The sequence below is a fragment of the Ochotona curzoniae genome, unplaced genomic scaffold, assembly GCF_017591425.1.
Source record: "Ochotona curzoniae isolate NIBS_2020 unplaced genomic scaffold, NIBS_Ocur_1.0 scaffold_274, whole genome shotgun sequence".
Classification (NCBI taxonomy): domain Eukaryota; kingdom Metazoa; phylum Chordata; class Mammalia; order Lagomorpha; family Ochotonidae; genus Ochotona; species Ochotona curzoniae.
In genome coordinates, this window is record NW_024467101.1 from 5,161,164 (window position 1) to 5,179,919 (window position 18,756).

Below are 18,756 nucleotides of genomic sequence, written 5' to 3' on the forward strand. Positions count from 1 at the left end.
GAAGATGCTAGTCAGTGATCTGTCCCCCTCTCCAGTGCGACGTCACCCCCTCCCTGCTGGGCCAGGGGCCCACCTGAGGCGGAGAGGGCCCCCCAAGGCTCTCTCCTGCCAGGCTGCCCAGCACCTGCACGGGAGAGGGGAGGCGACCTTAGGCTGAGCTGGAAGCCAAGTTCTTACCCAGCTGACTGTGCAGAGGGAAGCCGGACTGCCTCTCTGACCGCGCCCAGGCCTTCTCTAGGCCTGTTACAGAATGGTGCAAACCACAGCTCCCCTGGGGTGCCGGCTCTACCTTCTGCGAGCTGGCCCTTCCGTCCTGCCCCTGCCCGCAGGGCCCTCTTGAGCATTCTGGACAGGCCCAGGTGGGGAGGGTGGCCACCCCACGAACCAGACACCTGCCAGATCCCTTCCCTCAAACCTCTGTGCACCTCAGGCTTCGGCACCGGCCTCTCCCCCAACGTGGAAGCAGCGCCTTCTGAACCTGATGGCCTGCTGAGCCCCAGGTTGGGGTGCTCCCCTAGCCATAGGACCTGCCTCCCTGACTGCCCAGGCCCCCGCTCCCTGGGGCAGACCTAGATAAGGAACCTGTCCCCTTAAACCTACGGTTTCCCATTGAACACACGGATCTGTCTGGCTTCTCTGAGGTGGTTTCACTGTCCTTTTGGGAGACAGCTTAAAAACGAAACCAGAAACCTATTCTGGGTGTGCAGAATGGGTTGGCTGGAAGAGTCTTAGCCGACCGCTGTGCCTCAAACTTATCTGAGAGGAAAAACCCATTCCTAGTTTTGTGAATGACGGGGAGGAGGGCTACAACAATTTCCTCTCCCAGAAGGCAGGTCCTTGAGGAGCTCCGGCCCCGCGGCCTGGAGACCCCAGGGTGGCTGCGCTGCAGGAGGCAGGAACTCGGCTGGCAGCCTCAGCAGGTGCCCTGAGAACGGGACAGTTCGAACAGGGTTGCTGGAGATTTTCTGAAACAGTCACATGCGGGAGGGGACGTGGATCAGGGGGCACCTTACCCAGACAACCACCATGGCCCTCCAGCGCCACGGGCTGAGCCAGGCCAGCCTGCCGGGGTCAAGTTCAAGAACTGCCGTCACCCAGGGTGCTCCATGTTTCCATTACATTCACGATCTTGTTCACAAAAAAGCACAAGGGACACGGGCCCCTCACTCCCACCCGTTGTCTTTGATCATGTGAGCCAGCTCGATGATGAACTTGCCTTCCTTGTACTTCTGGCTGCTCTCGAAGGCGTGCTCCTGCGGGCAGGGCAGGGGGCAGGAGGTGGGCGTGGGTGCCGAGTGCTCACAGGGCACCTGCGGTGTACAGGCCACTGAGGGGGCATGGAAAGGCCCGTGCAACCCCTGCCCTTCAGGGAACCCACAAGGTGGGACAGTGAAGATAAACGGAGGCATGAGCGCTGGCAGGGCCCCTCATGTCTCCTGTCGAGCATGTGGCCTGGTGCCAGGGGACACAGGGCAGCAGGCCCAGCAGAAAGTGGCGAGTGCCTGCCCAAGAGTACAGCAGGCACGAGGGCCTGGAGACCCGGCATGGGGAGGGGACGGCACGGGCCTCTGTTGGGGAGGTGCCCCTGGAGCCGCCTCAAGGTGTGGCCACCTCCGACTCAGGTCCCGGGAGGGGCTGCGGTGTGCGGGGGGGCTGCATCTACTCCCCTGCCCACCCAGCTTCCCGAGAGGCCAGAGCCGTGGCCCCGGCAGGAGGCGCGCCCGGGGCCCGCGGGCACTCACGTATTTCCAGCCCAGCGTGGTCTTGCAGTTCTCGCAGTAGATGTCGGCCACGGCGTGCAGCCCCGTCAACAGGACCCTCTCCTCGGCAGGGCCGCAGCCCACGTTCACCCTGTGGGGACAGTGTGGGGTGCACCTGAGGCCCGCCCCTGCAGGGGAGGTTCACCCCAGGAGTCCCCCAGCCCCACCTCCCCGGGGCTGACAGCTCCCTCAGTGAGCTGTGTACTCACACGGAGTTGAAGAGGTAGGCACGTCCCTGGCTGCCCTGGAAGGACTGAAGCCACAGCGCGGGGTCAGGGCCTGCCCTCAGGCCTCCACCCGTCTCCCCAGTGATGGGCTGCCCCTCTGTCCCCGGGGAGGGAGACCCCGCACATCGCAGGGCAAGGGAAGGAGCCACAGCCTAGCAGTCCCCCCCGTCTGCTGAGGGTGGGCAGGGGTGCCAGGGCAGGGCTCCTACTGCTTCCCCACTACCTGTGAGACACCCAGGCTGCCAGTTAAGCCTGGCCCCACCTCGGGTATTATCATTTTTAAAGATTTATTTATTTAAAAGAGTCACACACAGAGATCTTCCCATCAGCTGGTTCACTCCAAATGGCTGGGCCAGGCTGAAGGCAGGAACTTCCTCCTGGTCCTCCAAGCACTTGGACCATCCTCTGCTGGACTGGGGAGTATCCCAGCCAGGACGCGGGGTGCTGGCACTGCAGGCGAGGGCCTACCTGCTGCACCACAATCCAGCGCCAGCTCCTGGGGGCCTCCGGGCCTCCCAGTGCAAACAGGAGGGCATGTGAGAGGCTCCAGGGAAGAGAGAATAAAACAATTTTGGTTCCAAAAAAGTTACTGAGATCCACACGTGCGTCTTCAAAGGGTTCATGGAAAGTACATCTTATGAAGACGTCACACATGGATTTCCAAGGGTTCTGCACCAAGGCAAGCCTGGTCGTTTCCTGCCCCTGAGCTCTGCAGTCCCCAGTCCCAGGAGAGGGAGGCTGCCCAACCTGAGCGTCCTGCACAGCCCAGCTTCCTGCCATAATCTGCTCCCAAGCAGCAGGTGGTGAGGTCACAGCATGGGCTGCCAGGCAGGGCAGTCGTGACCCGTGGGGACAGGAAGCCTTGGTGGGAGCTGGCATTCCTGTCCCCCAGGGCAGCTGCAGACCCTCCTGGGCGGCCCCTTGCCATCTTGTCCTCTGCCCCGGGACGCAGCAGGTTCAGTGGGCGTCCACACTGCGCCGCCTGGCGGCAGCCACTGGCATTTGCCGGTGCACCGCTCACTTGCCTTGGAGATGAGCTCGTCGTGGTTGGCCAGGTGGGCCCTGCAGTGGATGCAGCTGTAGGTGCGGTGGCAGGTGGGCAGGTAGGCCTGGAATGTTTTGGATTTGGTCATTTTCACCATCTCTGCCGCGCTCAGCTCAGGGCCGGCGCTGGACGAGCTGTGGCTCTGCTGGGGTTTCTGGCAAAACAAACACTGGAGGATGCACGCGAGAGCCGTCGTCCGGGAAGGCGCGTGGAGCCGTCCACACCGCAGAGACCAGACGAGAATGCCACTCCCTGGCGACAGACCACACACAGCTGTGACTGCCACAGGACAGAGCCCAGCGCGCACTTTGGGGTCACCTGTTCGGAAGAATGGCACAGAGGAAAGGACTGGTAGCCTCACTTGCAGGTTACAGGCATCCCGGCATGCCCGGCGGCGGCAGCCTGACCAGCTTCTGCCAACGCAGAAGGGCGGTCCTCAAGTCCGAGTCCTTGTCACGTGTACGGGACACTTGGCTGAGTTCCTGTTTTTGCCGTTAGCCTGGCTAGGGACCCTTAGCGGCACCGGCACCCATAGAGTGAACCTGCAGAGCCCTCCTGTCTTCCAAGTGTTTTTAAAATGGTGAGTCAGTACAGAAAGACCTCACATACAGCCTGTTCTTCAACAAGGGTTCCTGAACATTCCACGGGGAAAGACTGGCCTTTTCTTTTTTTCCCTTTTTAAAAAAATTATATTTTTGACAATCTTTACATAGTTAATTAGGGTAAAAAGGTTCAAGGGCTATAGGAAAGTGGGTAAGACTATTATTTCCATATTGTTTCCTTGATGTATTGGGCCCCGCGGCGTGGCCTAGTGGCTAAAGTCCTCACCTTGAACGCCCTGGGATCCCATATGGGTGCTGGTTCTAATCCCAGCAGCTCCACTTCCCATCCAGCTCCCTGCTTGTGGCCTGGGAAAGCAGTCGAGGACGGCCCAAAGCTTTGGGACCCTGCACCCGTGTGGGAGACCCCGAAGAAGCTCCTGGATCCTGGCTTCGGACCGGCATAGCATCGGCCAGCGCTCACTTGGGGAGTGAATCATCAGAGGGAAGATCTTCCTCTCTGTATATCTGACTTTCAAATCAATAAATCTTTAAAAAATAAATAAATAAAGGGAGGTATTAAGGGAGAAGGCCCACCCAGTTTCCCACCCTCCCCCGGTCCCGGATGTGGGGCACGCTCCGAGGTTCTTGCTCAAATGGTTTTGAGAGTTCACCAGTTAGGAATCGCTGCCAGTCTCGCCACTCCAAGCACGATGGGAAGACTGGCCTTTCGCTGCAGGGCCCTGGGCTGACACACATCCACCTGCTGAAGAATCAGACTGGACCCTTTTCCCGGTATTGTCTGTAACAATGAACTCAAAGTGGAGCCTAGAAGTAAATGTAAGAACTGCACCTAGGAGCTGGTGGCAGAGCCAATCCTTCCCTGACCCGGGAACTGGCAATCCCATCCGAATGCCACTGCGGTCCTGCGGGTTCCACTTCTCTAACAGCTACCATGCTAATGTGCCCGGGAAAGCAGAGGATGACCCAAGCCTGGGCTCCTGCACCACGTGGGAGACCCGGATGGAACTCCTGGCTTTGGTCTGGCCCAGTCCTGGGTGCTGTGGTCAATTAGAGGGTGAACAGGGGATGGAAGATCTCTGTCTCCTACTCTGACCTCCAGATAAAAAAGCCTGAAAGAATAAAAACACAAACTAAAAGGCTCTTAGAAGCCAACAATGAGGGGCCCAGAGTAGTAGCCTAGTGGCTAAATGCCAACCTTGCACGCTCCAGAATCCCATACAGGCACTGGTTCATGTCCTGGCAGCTCCACTTCCATCCAGCTCCCTGCTTGTGGCCTGGGAAGGCAGTTGAGGACGGCCCAAAGCCTTGGGACCTGAACCTATGTGGGAGACCCGGAGGAGACTTCTGGCTCCTGGCTGGGATCAGCTCAGCTCCGGCTGTTGTGGCCCCTTGGGGCAAGAATCAGTGGACACCCACTGGTTTATGTGAGGACCGAGTGTGCGCTGGGCAGAACCAGGCTGGACTGCAACACCCATTGGTTCCAGTGGAAGCCGGGGCTGAAAACAGAACCAACCCAGCGATTGCAGCCAGCAGCTGACCGGGCGATGGACTGAGCCGGGCCCTGTGCTTGCTGGTGCATGCAAGGATCTGGCCTGGGAACACCTCAAAGTTCCTTTGGCGATCTCCCCAACCCAACTGCCAGACTCAGAACCCTAACCATGAAAGGACAGAAGATGGAACAAGTTAATCAACCACCTCAGCTCTAGGTTGGCAACAAGATACCGGGCAAATAGAGACGCTGTGACGGACAACGTCAGTCAGTGGATTTTTCAACAACCTCATCGTGTTTGGAGAGGCGAGATTGGCAGCGATTCATAACTGGTGACCTACCGCAACCACTGGAGCGGGTATCTCGGAGCGCGCCCCACATGCGGGACTTGGGGTGGGTGGGAAACCGGGTGGGGCTTCTCCCTCAATATCCCCCTGTACCTCAGACACATGAAGGAAACAATGTGGAAATAACAGTCTTACCCACTTTCCTGTAGCCCTTGACCCTTTTTACCCAAATTAACTATGTAAAGATTGTCAAAATAAAAAAATTTGGAAAAAAAAAAAAAGAATCAATGAACAGAAGATCTTCCCTTCTGCACATCTGACTTTCCAATAAAAATTTTAAAATCTTTAGAAGAAAAAAAGCAGCAGCCAACAAGGGGTAGTGACACTCACACAACAAAGGAAAAAAATTCAGAAAAAAATGAACCTTGTGAGTGGGAACACTCCTGGACTTCCCCGGCCACGGAAGAGCTCACGGGGGGAGAAAGCCCCTCTCCCTGCATTTCTGAGCAAGCCGCGGCTTCCGGGATACGGAGGCAACGCCCGCCCCCCCGCCCCCGGGACACCCAACAACCTGACTGAGCAATGGACAGAGGACCAGGAGAGCCACTTCTCCACCAGTGGTCAACAGGTGCGGGCAAGGCTTGACACACAGACGCCCGGGGAGCACAGCTCAGCCACTGCACCCCTGTTCCTGGGCGGCTCCTCCCTCAATCCAACCAGGTTTGGAAGAAGTGACAGGTGGGTCTAGTGTGGTAGCCTAGTGGCTAAAGTCTTCACCTTGCATGCCTGGGATCCCACATGGGCACAAGTTCATGTCCTGGCTGCTCCACTTCCCTTCCAGCTCCCCGCTTGTGGCCTGGGGAAGCAGTTGAGGACGGCCCAAGGCTTTGGGACCCTGTACCCACATGGGAGACACAGAAGGGACTCCTGACTCCTGGCTTCAAATCAGCTCAGCTCGTCACTGCAGCCGCTTGGGGAGTGAACCCATGAATTGAAGACCTGTTTCTCCTTCTCTCTGTAAATCTGACTTTCCAATAAAAACAGTGACAGGCGTCTGTGAGGACGTCAGGAACGGGTCCTGGTGCCCACCGGCACATGCGCACCATGGTCAGAGCAGCCGGCACCCCAAGTGTCCGTTGGTGGCTGTGGCCTGGACGGATGGTGTCCTGTGACTCAGCTCAGCAGCCCAGGGGATGGGGCCCGTGCTAGCCCGAGGACGCTACGCTAAGGGAGTAAAGCAGTCACTCTCTTACAGGAGACACCCAGAGTGGCCAACCCCACAGGAACAGGAAGTAGGAGGGGGCGGCAGCAGGTGTTGAGGGGGCCACGGATGGACGGTGGCAATGACACCGAGAGTGCCGTCTGCTCATGGAGGTCTGGCTTGGAGAGGCGGGGAGTCCCTCATGCCGCCTTCAACTTACATTGGAAATACGACTGCACTGACTCAGGTCCCTGGAACAGTTTGGGTTTCCCGTGAGGGCCGGTCCCCAGTCCCCTGGCTGCAGTCCCTGCCTCCCAGGGGTGCCTCAGCTGGAAGCTAGACAGGAAGCCGGACAGGAAGCAGAGACAGGCCTCAACCCCAAGCACGCAGGCTTCCACAGCAAGAACATGGAGCAGGAATGCTGATGCCCAGGGCCAGCAGGGGGCCTGCTCCAGCCTCCCATCTCCGCTGCCACACCTCTCCCGGGGGCAGTTCCCAGGGACCCTGCCTGCACCCCCACAGCCTCCTAGGGCTCCTGCACCTGCGTTGGTGCCTGGGCAGCCTGTGCCCCTGCACTCCTGACTCAATGGGCCAATGCTATGGTGTAGTGTGTTAAGACATCGCCTGCAATGCTGGCATCCCATGTGAGCGCCAGTTCCAATGCCGGCTGCTCGACTGCTGATCCAGCCCCTTGCTGCTGTGCCTGGGATGGCAGAGAAGTCCCTGGTTCCTGGTTTCAGACTCTAGACATTAAAGCAGTGAGCCACCAGATGGAAGAGCAATCTCTCCTTCCCTGTTGTAAATCTGTCCTTCAAAAAAATTGAATCTTAAAATAAAGAAACCATTCTAGCAGCAAGCACCATACCCACAGCAATGAACAGCAAATGTCACATGTTGGGGCATGAGGGAGGCTGGACTGAATGGCGGGTGAGCAACGAGGCCGGGATGGCAGAGACCAAGCGGGGGACCTCACAGGCAGCAGGAAGCCAGAGCAGCAGACCCACGCGAACCTACACACCAGGCACGAAGCCCAGAGGGGGAGTAAGGCAGCTCACCCCAGAAGTGCTATGTCGACACCACACGCACTAAGTCAAAAAAGGGTTAGTCTTAAAAGTGTCTCCAAATCCCTCTACTTTTTAAAAAAAGACTTTTATTTTATTTGTATTGGAAAGTCAGGCTAATCCCACTACAAGCTCTGGCATCCCATATGGGTACTGGTTCTTCCATCCGATGATTCACTCCCCGAGTGACCACAACAGCTGGAGCTGAGCCAATCCGCAGCCAGGAGCCTCTTCTGGGTCTCCCACACGGGTACAGTGTCCCAAGCTTTGGGCCATCTTCAACTGCTTTTCCAGGGCACAAGCAGGGAGGTGGATGGGAAGCAGGGTCGCCGGGATTAGAACCGGTGACCATATGGGATCCTGGGCATGCAAGGCAAAGACTTTAACCACTACACTACTGTGCCGGGCCCATAATCCTGGCAGCTCCACTTCCCATCCAGCTCCCTGCTTGTGGCCTGGGAAAGCAGCAGAGACAGCCCAAAGCCTTAGGACCGTGCAGCCGCGTGGCAGACCTTCAAGAAGCTTCTGGCTCCTGGCTTCAGATCAGCCCAGTTCTGGCTTTTGAAGTTTAGGGGGTGAACCAGCAGATGAAAGATCTCTTTCCCTCTCTGTAAAATCTCCTTCCAAATAAAAATTACATAAATATTTAAACTAATGTTTTTTAATGGAGTTACCACAAAGCTGTAGGCTCCCAGCGAGTGTGTCAGGGAGCAGCCGGAGGGTGACAGGTGTGCAAGGTAAGAGCAGCGCCCCCTGCTGGGGAGCACACCCAGGACCACAGCCAGTTAGGGTGACGAGGACCAGACCCCAGCAAAGAGGGACTCTGGCTGGGACACAAGTGACACCACTGGCCTCCGCAGCATCAGAGGAACAAAGTCAGATGTAATCCATGCCACAAACCAACACAGACGCCGCCTACCCACCACGCACTGCCTGTGCAATTCTTCTATGCAAGGTGTGTACACGTACACACACACACACTCACACACACACACCTCCAAGAACATTCTTCGGACGCCTTCACAAGACCTGGCTGAAAATGTCTGAAGAAGTCAGTGACTTTAGGCCTGGCGTGGTGGCGCAGTGGTTAAAGGTCCTCGCCTTGCACGCCCGGGATCCCATATGGGCGCCAGTTCTAATCCCGGCAGCCCCGCTTCCCATCCAGCTCCCTGCCTGTGGCCTGGGAAAGCAGTCGAGGACGGCCCAAAGCTTTGGGACCCTGCGCCACGTGGGAGACCCGGAAGAGGCTCCTGGCTTTGGACTGGCATGGTACTGGCCGTTGCGCTCACTTGGGGAGTGAATCATCGGATGGAAGATCTTCCTCTCTGTCTCTCCTCTCTGTATATCCGCCTTTCCAATAAAAAATAATAAAAATAAATCTTTAAGAAGTCAGTGACTTCTTTTCGGGGCTCCCCCCACCACACACCTAAGCCCTGCCCCAACGTGAGCTTTTTTTTTTTCTTTTTTTAAAGATTTGTTTTTATTGGAAAGGCAGATATAGAGAGAGACAGGGAAAAAGATTTGTCCGCTGATTCACTCCCTGAGTGGCTGCAACAGCCGGAGCTGAGCTGATCCAAAGTCAGAGCCTCCTCTGCATCTCCCACGCGGGTGCAGGTTCCCAAGGCCTTGGGCCGTCCTCGACTGCCTTCCCAGGCCACAAGCAGGGAGCTGGATGGGAAGCGGGGCTGCCAGGATTAGAACCGGTGCCCATGTGGGATCCCACAGCTTGCAGGGAGAGGAGTTAGCCCAGTGAGCCATTGTGCCAGCCCCCTCCCCTCCCCAGCTTAGGGTTTTTTTAGCCAGAGTTGAGGTCATTTAGATTTGGTCTCCTAAGCCTTTGAATTCTGGCTTCCCTCCCTCCCTCCCTATGGGCGTTGGAGGTGCAAAGGTCAAATCCTGGCTGTCCCCTGTCCCAACCGCAGGCACAGCAGGGCTCGGCTGGTCGGCGGCTCCTGCTGCCAGCAGCCAACCTTACCAAGGACCTCAGCCCATCCCACCACCTGCGACCCTCGGATCTCACTTGGTTTCTCTTGCCATTTAGGAGATGGCCAGGGCTGGGCCGGGCCAGAACCAAGCCTGGAGCTCCAGCTGGCCTCTTATTGGGTGCAGGGGCCTGGGCACTTAGGCCTTCATTTTCTGCCTTGCCCAGCTCATTAGCAGGGAGTTGGATTGGAAGTGGATCAACAGGGACTTGAACCAGGTACTCACAGGGGATGCTGTGTTACAAGCAGTGGTTGAACTTGCTGTGCCACCGTGCACAGCTCCTGTACCCCATTGTAAATGTGGTTACCTTTGTTCAAACTGGACAGCACCTTTTTTTTTTTTAACTGTAATATGAATACTTAACCCAGGGTCTTTTCCACACCAAGTACCAGTTCACTGACCACTGCAGTGCGCATGCCTGCTACCTGACTGACACGTGGTGGACACGCGTGGGCCGCAGGCCAGCAGCTCCCGCCACTCACCTCGCCCAGGCCCTGGCAACCACTGTCCCTGTCCCATCTCTGCCTTTGATCTCTCTGGAGCCCACGTCAGTGAGCTGGAACAATACAAGGGTGCCACAAAGGTTTGTGGGACACGGACTGACACTGTTTAAAGTTCTGACTCTTTGAGACACATGCAGAGTTTTTCTGTAATTCACATTTTCTAGACCTTTCTGGAAAATCATTATATGCATGAATTAAATTTTTTTTCATTAAAATAAGTTTAGCTTTTAATTCTATGTTTGAAAAATAATTCTTTGAAAAATATTTCTTTGAAAGCCAGAGTTACGGAGAAAGAGAGAGAAGGTCCAGCTCCTGGCTCACTTCCCAAATGGCCACAGCAGCCAGAGCTGGGCTAGTCCGAAGCCAGGAGCCAGGAGCTTCTTCCTCATCTCCCAGGTGGGTGCAGGGACATATGGGGTGGGGCCATTTTCTGCTGATTTCTCAGACCATTAGTAGGGAACTGGGTTGGAAGTGGAGCAGCTCGGTCTTGAACCAGTGCCCAGAGGACATGCTGGCACTGCAGATGGACCCACTCCACCCCAGGGCGCCCCCTAGTCCCTTTTCCCCACAAGCCCTCTGAAGTTACTGTGTGTGCCCGGCTCCTCCCGCTCGCCACGGGTCTTCGCGCGTCCTCACCACCGCTCTGCCTGAGGTTTCCCCTGGTTTTCTCCCCAAGACTGTAGTTCATGGACAAGAGCTACACACACTCTTAGAAGTGACGCCATTGGGCCCAACAGCGTGGCCTAGCGGCTAAAGTCCTCGCCTTGAATGCGCCTGGGATCCCATATGGGCGCCAGTTCTAATCCCGGCAGCTCCACTTCCCATCCAGCATCCTGTGCCCTGCAGTGTCCTCCAGCCTGTAAAAGCAGAGCCCTCAGTCCTGGTGCAGTAGCCTAGTGACTAACGTCCTCGCCTTACAACTACTGAGATCCCATATGGGCACCCGTTCATATCCCGGCCACTCCAGCTCCCTGCTTGTGGCCTGGGAAAGCAGTCAAGGACGGCCCAAAGCCTTGGGACCCTGCACCCGTGTGGGAGACCCGGAAGAGGCTCCTGGCTCCTGCCTTCGGATTGGCTCAGCTCCAGCCGTTGCGGCTGCATGGGGAGTGAACCAGAGAATGGAACATCCCTCAGTCTCTCCTCTCTATGTCTGACTTTGCAATAAAAATAAATAAAATCTTAAAAAAAAAGATTTACCTATTTGCTTAATTGCCAGCACTGTGACGTAACAGACTAAACCTCCACCTTTGATGCCAGTATGTCCTACGGGCACCGGTTCAACTCCTGATCGCCCCACGTCCAGTTACGTTCCTCTGTTACCGCATCTGGGAAAGCAGCGGAACCTGGCCCTAACTTCTGATCCATGCACCCACGTGGGAGAGCCAGAAGAATCTCCTGACTTTGGCCTGGCCCCTCCTTGGCTATTGCTGCCATCTCGGGAGTGACCCAACAGAGGGAAGGTCTTTTTCTGTGTCTCCTCCCTATAAACCTCCCTTCCAAAGAAATAAAGAAGTCTTTTTAAAAATTTGCAAGTTACTTAGGTAGTAAACTCATGTGAAAACAATAACAATAAAAAAAAAACCCTGACCAGAGAAAGCTCCTTGTATATCTGAGGGAGAGTGCCAGGGGATGCCCAGGGGGACAGGCATGCGTGAGCAGGGTGCCAGCACCCAGGGCCACGCCGGGAGCTCTGTCCACGGGCACCCGAGCTGGCAGGTGGCAACTGCCGGTTCCTGTGTTTCAGGCCTGCCTGTCCATAAGAACAACTAGATACAAGTGGGGCTGCAGCAGCACCAGCCACAGAAGATGCCACAGGGCCCTAGAAGGTTCCAGAAAGCAACCTCACTCATTTGAGCACAAGGCACTTGGGGTCCTGGCAGCGGCAGTGGCCAGCCCACCCATGTCCCACCTGCAGGCTCTCGGGTTGCTGGGCTGGCCCAGGGCCCCAAGGGACAGCATGCCCTGCTCAGGGGCCTCTGCCCGATGTGGCCAGGGGCACTGACCATCAGGTGGCTGGCCCAGGTGCACAGGCAAGTTCATGTCCTAGCAGGGTTTCCACCAAATGGTCCCACCTAGCCTGAGAGAGAGAGAGGACAAGGATCTCCCACACCCTGCTTGTCCACTCTCCAAGTGCCCCCAGCAGCCCAGGCTGTGCCAGGCTGTGCCAGGCTGAAGCCAGGAGCCTGCACTCCATCTCTTTAACCGGTTTTAACCCATGCTAAGATTTTAAGACCAAAAGCAGTTCTCTGAGTTCTGGAAGTTTCTCTCCTAAACTGAGCATTCATACTCATATTTTTAAAGATTTTTTAATTTTATTGGAAAGCCAGATATACAGAGAGGAGGAGAGACAGAGAGGAAGATCTTCCGTCCCATGATTTACTCTCCAAGTGACCACAACGGCTGGAGCTGAGCCAATCCAATCTAAAGCCAGGAGCTCTTCCGGGTCTCCCACGCGGGTGCAGGGTCCCAAGGCTTTGGGCCGTCCTTGACTGCTTTCCCAGGCCACAAGCAGGGAGCTGGATGGGAAGTGGAGCTGCCGGGATTAGAACTGACACCTATACAGGATCCCGGGCGTGCAAGGAGAGGACTTTAACCACTATGCTATCGCGCCGGGCCCATTCATATTCATTTTAAAGCCTGTTCATCAGACTGTGTCCACATGACGCAGTCGCCATTCTTCCCCTAGTCCCAGGGCTGCCTCCCTGCCCCTCAGCAGTCATGTTACCTTCCCCACCTGGTGTGGCCCGTCACAGCCCTCCTGGAGTTGCCCTAGGCTATCACGAGGTGGTGGGGGTTGGGGGGAATGGGCCCCAGGTGGAGCATGAGGGTGTCAGGGCACAGCCCGTGAAGCCCCTGCCGCGCATGGCAGCCAGGTCCCCAGCACAGCTGTCACGCAGGTCCAGGGAGCAGCTGAGGAGAGGCCCCTGCTCACCACACCAGCTGTTGTGGCCGGGGTGGCAGGCCCAGCCCTGGTTCCACCTGTCACCCAGCTCCACACTGCCATGCACCCCAAAGAGGCTGAGGACAATGGCCCAAGTGCCTGGGAGACCCGGATGGCGTTCCTGACTCTGGCCTGGATCAGCCCTGGAAAATGAACCTGTGGACTTAAGATATTTCTTGCCTTTCAAAAAAAAGAAGCGAGCAAGCAGAGCCGCAGGTAGGTGACATGCCGGGCTGGCGAGGGCTGGCCCTCTTCTCGCTCAGCCTCAGCCCCTTCCACAATCCCGGCAAGGCAACTGTGCAGATGAAATGAGGCAAAGCCCCCAGCAGCAGCTGGTCAACCCTGCTGTCCAGCCAGCGACCCTAAGTTCCCAGGGGCTCACGACAGCAGCAGAGTGGCCTGCTGAACCCGTCAAGCAAGCTGGGAAAACAGAGGCCCACAATGGCAAACCACCTGGCCCCTTCCGGCCTCTCCTGCCCCCACCGTGAGCGCGGGAGCAGGCACATCAGCTTATTGTGCAATCCAAGGGTATGCTGCCACCTGCCTGCCACCTGCCGACAGGGGGTCACACCCCTGGCTGTGACCAGGACATCTAGTGCCGCCACTGGCATTGCCTGGGCACACAGTCCCTGTGTCGGGGGCTCAGCTGCTGAATCCCAAACAACTGGACCACACTGGGGCAGGGTAGGCAGGGCCCGTGGTCACACCCCCCCAACTCTGGGGGGAGTCAGTCCAGGTCCCCAAGCGCCGCAGGCACCAGTGGTCCCACTGATGGGCCAAGATGCCGGGGTCTGCCCACCCCTGCTCAGGGTGCCTGTTCTCACCAGGCGCAAGGAATATCATCAAGCTCGTCGTCTTGTTCCGCTTTTCTTCACAGAATCCATCCCGCTCCGAGTCTCAGCTGTTCAGAACTTTCTCCAACCTCCAAAGGTGTTCCAAATTATCAGATCTAACCACTTAAACTTTTTTTTAAAAAAACTTTTTTTTAAGGTGAGATGACACTTAGCAAGGGGTCAGGGGACAGTTTCTAAGGCAGGAGGATGATTATCGGCTTTCCAGAGAGGAAAAAAAAAAAAACCACACACTGAGGGGCCAGGCGCAGTAGCCTAGCAGCTAAAGTCCTCACCTTGCACGTAACGGAATCCCATATGGGCGCCGGTTCTAATCCCGGCAGCCCTGCTTCCCATCCAGCTCCCTGCCTGTGGCCTGGGAAAGCACTTGAGGATGGCCCAAAGCCTTGGGACCCTGCACCCTCATGGGATACACAGAGGAAAGAAGTTCCTGACTCCTGGCTTCGGATCGGTGCAGCACCAGCCGTTGTGCTTGGCCACTTGAAGAGTGAATCAGTGGACAACACATCTTCCTCCCTGTCTCTCTCTCCTTTTCTTTGTATATCTGCCTTTCCAATAAAAATAAATACATCTTTAAAAACACACACTGAGGTGACACAGATCACCCTGGTCCACGCACGCGCGCACGTCGCTGCACACAGGAGCCGCGCAAGAGCCCTCGGCCAAGAGAAAACCGTTGTACACATTGTAGCCCAAGGCCCGAGTCAGAGACTAACACGCCCCGGCCTGGAGGGGTGGGCGGGACGGCAGCAACAGGACCTTCTCTGCAGGGCGCAGGTGCTCTGCAGGAACCTGTCACACCTGTGAGCGCAGGTGCAGGGGAGAGGGGAGCAGTGGGGAGAGCAGATGGGGGTAGAGGGGGACAGGAGAAGGGAGAGGGGTGAATGGAGAGGAGAGGGGGGGAAGAGAGGAGAGAGGAGGGCGGGCCAAAGCGCTCACATTTCCTCGGCCCAGGGAGGGGCAGGTGGAGGTGGGTCCCTTCACCCGCAAAGCAGCGCGGAGGGGGCGGGACCGATGCATCAGCTGGCCAGGGCAGCTGTCACTCGGAGCAGGCCCGGGGCGAAGGGCCCCTTCCCCACCTGCTCGTCAGGTAGCACACCTGGTGCCGCCAGCGGGTGGTCTCCGCGCCCGCGCAGGTGGGAGCCAGCCGGCCCAGGCGCTGCCCGCACCTCCCCGCACCTCCCCGCGCCTCCCCGCTTTAGCAGACGCCCCCCGGGAGCCCCTTCTTTTGTCCTCCCGTCCCTCCCCGGGCGCGCGGACAGGTGCAAGGAGGGGAGAGCAGGGGTGGGGGCGGCTTCGCAAAAACCCCAAGTGAACTCCACAGGGAACAACCTCGAAGCTCAGGACGGAATAAAAGGCAATAAAAATACACGCACGCGCGCACGGACGCCAGGGCCCGCGGCGCCCGCCCTCCCGCACGCCCAACAGGTGCGTCCCGGGCCCGCCCGCACCGCCCCGCAGGCCGGCCCGTACTCACGGCCGCTCGGCGGTCGGCAGCCCGGCCCGCAGCGCCCATCCGGCCCCGGGCGCGGCTCTCAGGCGGCGCCGGCGAGGCCCGGGACGCGCGGCGGCCGTTGGCGCGTCGGCAGGGCGCGAGCCATCCTCCCGCCGCCGCCGCCGCCGCCCCGCCGGCCGCCGGCCCTTTGTTTTGGAGCTGCGGCCGGCCCCGCCGCCGTTAACGGCCTCGGAGCGCGGCGCCAGCCAATCCGCGCGCAGTCTGCCCTTCGCTCCGCCCCCGCGGACGCCCTCGGAGCGCGGCGCCGGCCAATCCGAGTCCCGCCTGGCTCTCGCCCCGCCCCCCAGCCCCGCCCCCGCCCGCGCGCGCCGCGCCGCGCCACGGGGCTCGGCCTTGCACGCTCCCGGCGGGAAGTGGGGCGGGGCCGCACGTGTGGCGGAGCGCGCAGCCCTCCCATTGGCTGGAGCGATGGGCGTGGCCTCGAGGATCGTCTCTGAATGTGGGCGGGACTTGGGGGCGGAGACGCCAGTGGGCGGGGCCCTGGGATGCCGCCCTGCAGCCAGGTGCCCGGGTTCGAGGACGGGCTCCCCGCGCAGGCGCAGTCACAAGCGCAGGTGGGCGCCGGATGGAGGCGTAGGATGCCGCGCAGGGGTCTCGGGTGCCCGGCCGCACCCTCCGTAGCCGGCTCCCCTGGGTCTGAGGTCCCGAGCGCTCTCCCATTCCGACCTCTGTCTCTGAGCTCCCCAAGCTACCCTGGTTCTTCTACATCTTGGGGGCATGCAAACCAGACCTCCAGACGTTCCTCCATGTAACAAGCTGCTCTGATGGGGCAGGCATTTGGGAGAACCCAGAACCGCATTCCAGCCTCTCACATGGGTGACAGGAGCTCAAGCACTTTGGGCTGTTCTTTGATGCCCTCAGAGGTGCATCAGCAGGGAACTGGATCAGAAGTGGAGCAGCCAAGATTCCAGCTAATGTTCCCATGTGGGATGTGTGGGTAGCAGACTGACCCGCTGTGCCACAAGGTTGGTCCCGAGGCCCCACTTCCCATTCTACAGCCAGAAAGGGTTACTGTGTCACACAGTAATTCTAACTTATCCCAGAGCAGCTGCCCATCATTAAAAAAAAAAAAAAATCTATTTCTATTGGAGATAAGCATAGACAGAGAGGAAGATCTTCCATCCACTGATTCACTCCCCAAGTGGCTGCAACATCCGGAGATGAGCCGATCTGAAGCCAGGAGTCAGGAGCCTCCTCTGGGTCTCCCACATAGGTGTAGGGTCCCAAGGTTTTGGGCCATCTTGGTCACTCTCCCAGGCCACAATCAAGGAGCTGGATGGGAAGCAGGAATCAGTGGGATATGAACCAGTACCTGTATGGGATCCCAGCAAGGTGAGGACCTTAGCCACTAGGCTATTGCGCTGGGCCCAGCTGCTCATCATTTTAATGTTTCCATTATCAGTGTATAAGAGTTCTGATATCTATAGGCCCGGCGCAGTGGCCTAGCAGCTAAAGTCCTCGCCTTGAATGCACCAGGATCCCATATGGGTGCTGGTTCTAATATCAGCAGCCCTGCTTCCCATCCAGCTCCCTGCCTGTGGCCCGGGAAAGCAGTCAAGGACGGCCCAAAGCCTTGGGACCCTGCCCCCGTGTGGGAGACCCGGAAGAGGCCCTGGCTCCGGATTTGGATTGGCTCAGCTCCACGCACTGTGGCTGCTTGGAGAGTGAACCATCGGACAGAAGATCTTTATCTCTGTCGCGCCTCTGTATGTCCGCCTTTCCAATAAAAATCTTAAAAAAAAAAAAAAACTACTACTTTTCAAATACATAGATTAAAAAAAAAGTTCCAGGGGCTGGTACGATGTAGGCTAATCAACTGTCTGAGTTGGCAACATGCCCTATGGTCTTATGGACACAGGTTCATGTCTGGAGCTCCACTTTCTTTTTTTTTTTTTAAGATTTATTTATTTTTATTTGAAAGGCAGATATACAGAGAGGAGGAGAGACAGAGAGGAAGATCTTCAGTCTGATGATTCACTCCCCAAGCAGCCGCAACAGCTGGTGCTGCTCCGATCCGAAGCCAGGAGCCAGGAACTTCTTTCCGAGTCTCCCATGCAGATGCAGGGTCCCAAGGCTTTGCGCTGTCCCTGCTTTCCCAGGCCACAAGCAGGGAGCTGGATGGGAAGTGGAGTTGCCGGATTAAAATCAGTGCCCATATGGAATCCCTGCACATTCAAGGTGAGGACTTAAGCCACTAGGCCACCACACCGGGCCCTAGGTGGGGCATCTTTAGGGCTCCATGATACCTCAGGGAAGCTGTGGCAGAGGCCCCACCCCTTCTCTAAGGTTGAACTCCGGCCTCCCATGGCCCAGGTACAGCCATACTGTCCCAGGACTCCACCCTGGCTGCTCCCTCCCCGAACAGGTCTTCTTCAATTAGAATCCCAGTCAAAGGTAGGCCTCTTGTCCGCACTTGGCCTGAAAGCCGGCAGCTGTACTCTTTTCTCATCCAGGCTCCCCTGTGTGTGCCCAAGAGGCCAGCTCTCGACTTCTGTTCTCTCCAGGGCCGCAGTGGCCATGTCTGTAGATGACTGAGGGGGCAGAAGTGAAGATGGCAGCTGGAGAGAGGCCCCACACACATGTGTGCAAATGGGGCTCTCTAAAGAGCTAATGCCACTGGGCTGCTGTTTCCACGGGTAAGTGTGAGTCAGGTTTAGATACGTACAGGCCTGTTGGGGTAGGCTGTAGCACCCAATGGCAAGATTCAGTACTGGGAGTGGACCCGGAATGGGAACTGTGCGTACCTCCCTGCTGAACTGTAGCTCCCACTGATGTACAGGAGAGCCAGGGATAGGGGCGGTCCAGGCTGGTCAGTGCGGCCGCACCCATCGGCATATGTGAGGGCTGGGTCTGTGGATGGGACAAGCTGAGCTAAGCTACAGCACCCATTGGTGTACACGAGCCAGATGGGGTGCAGGATGGACAGATAGGGCTAGGCCATAGCACATGCTGACACATGTGAAAACTGGGGATGAGGGCAGGCCTGGTAGGGGTAATTGGGGTCACCCTGACTGGGCTGTGGTACCTGCTGATGTGCATGAAGATGGCCTGTGGCAGGCTGGGCTGGGGTTATGTCACAGCGCCCATCAGTTCATGAGAGAAATGGGGTTAGAACGGACCAGGCAGCTGCATCCACTGTATGTGCATGGCCTGGTGCAGGCCATGGATCAAACCTGCTCCTGCCCTGGCTGACAGACACATGTATCAATTCTATCACCCGAGGCTGGTTTCCTTGGGGGGAACTCCCCAACTAGATCACTGGACTCAAACTCTGCCTACAGGGAATATGACAATATATGTGGTCTGACCTTTGAGTGCATATATTGGGA

The 18,756-nt window shown here is 57.6% G+C and overlaps 1 protein-coding gene across 1 annotated transcript; it reads right to left on the reverse strand.

Moving 5' to 3' along the window:
* Positions 1 to 1,109: 1,109 nt before the first annotated feature.
* Positions 1,110 to 15,463, reverse strand: YPEL1 (yippee like 1). The gene is made up of 5 exons (XM_041003709.1): positions 15,389 to 15,463; positions 3,013 to 3,350; positions 1,970 to 2,013; positions 1,743 to 1,851; positions 1,110 to 1,253 (listed from the first exon to the last, which is right to left on the reverse strand). The coding sequence occupies exons 2-5, from the start codon at positions 3,127 to 3,129 to the stop codon at positions 1,164 to 1,166; spliced, it is 360 nt and encodes a 119-aa protein (XP_040859643.1). The 5' UTR covers positions 3,130 to 3,350; positions 15,389 to 15,463; the 3' UTR covers positions 1,110 to 1,163.
* Between the last annotated feature and the right edge of the window lie 3,293 nt (positions 15,464 to 18,756).

Excerpts from the sequence above, each read along its gene's own strand:
- YPEL1 (XM_041003709.1), bottom strand. The coding sequence starts at position 3,129 with ATGGTGAAAATGACCAAATCCAAAACATTCCAGGCCTACCTGCCCACC. Across the intron at positions 2,014-3,012 it reads ACGACGAGCTCATCTCCAAG|TCCTTCCAGGGCAGCCAGGG; the intron begins GCAAGTGAGCGG and ends CTGTGGCTTCAG. Across the intron at positions 1,852-1,969 it reads GCCTACCTCTTCAACTCCGT|GGTGAACGTGGGCTGCGGCC; the intron begins GTGAGTACACAG and ends CTGTCCCCACAG.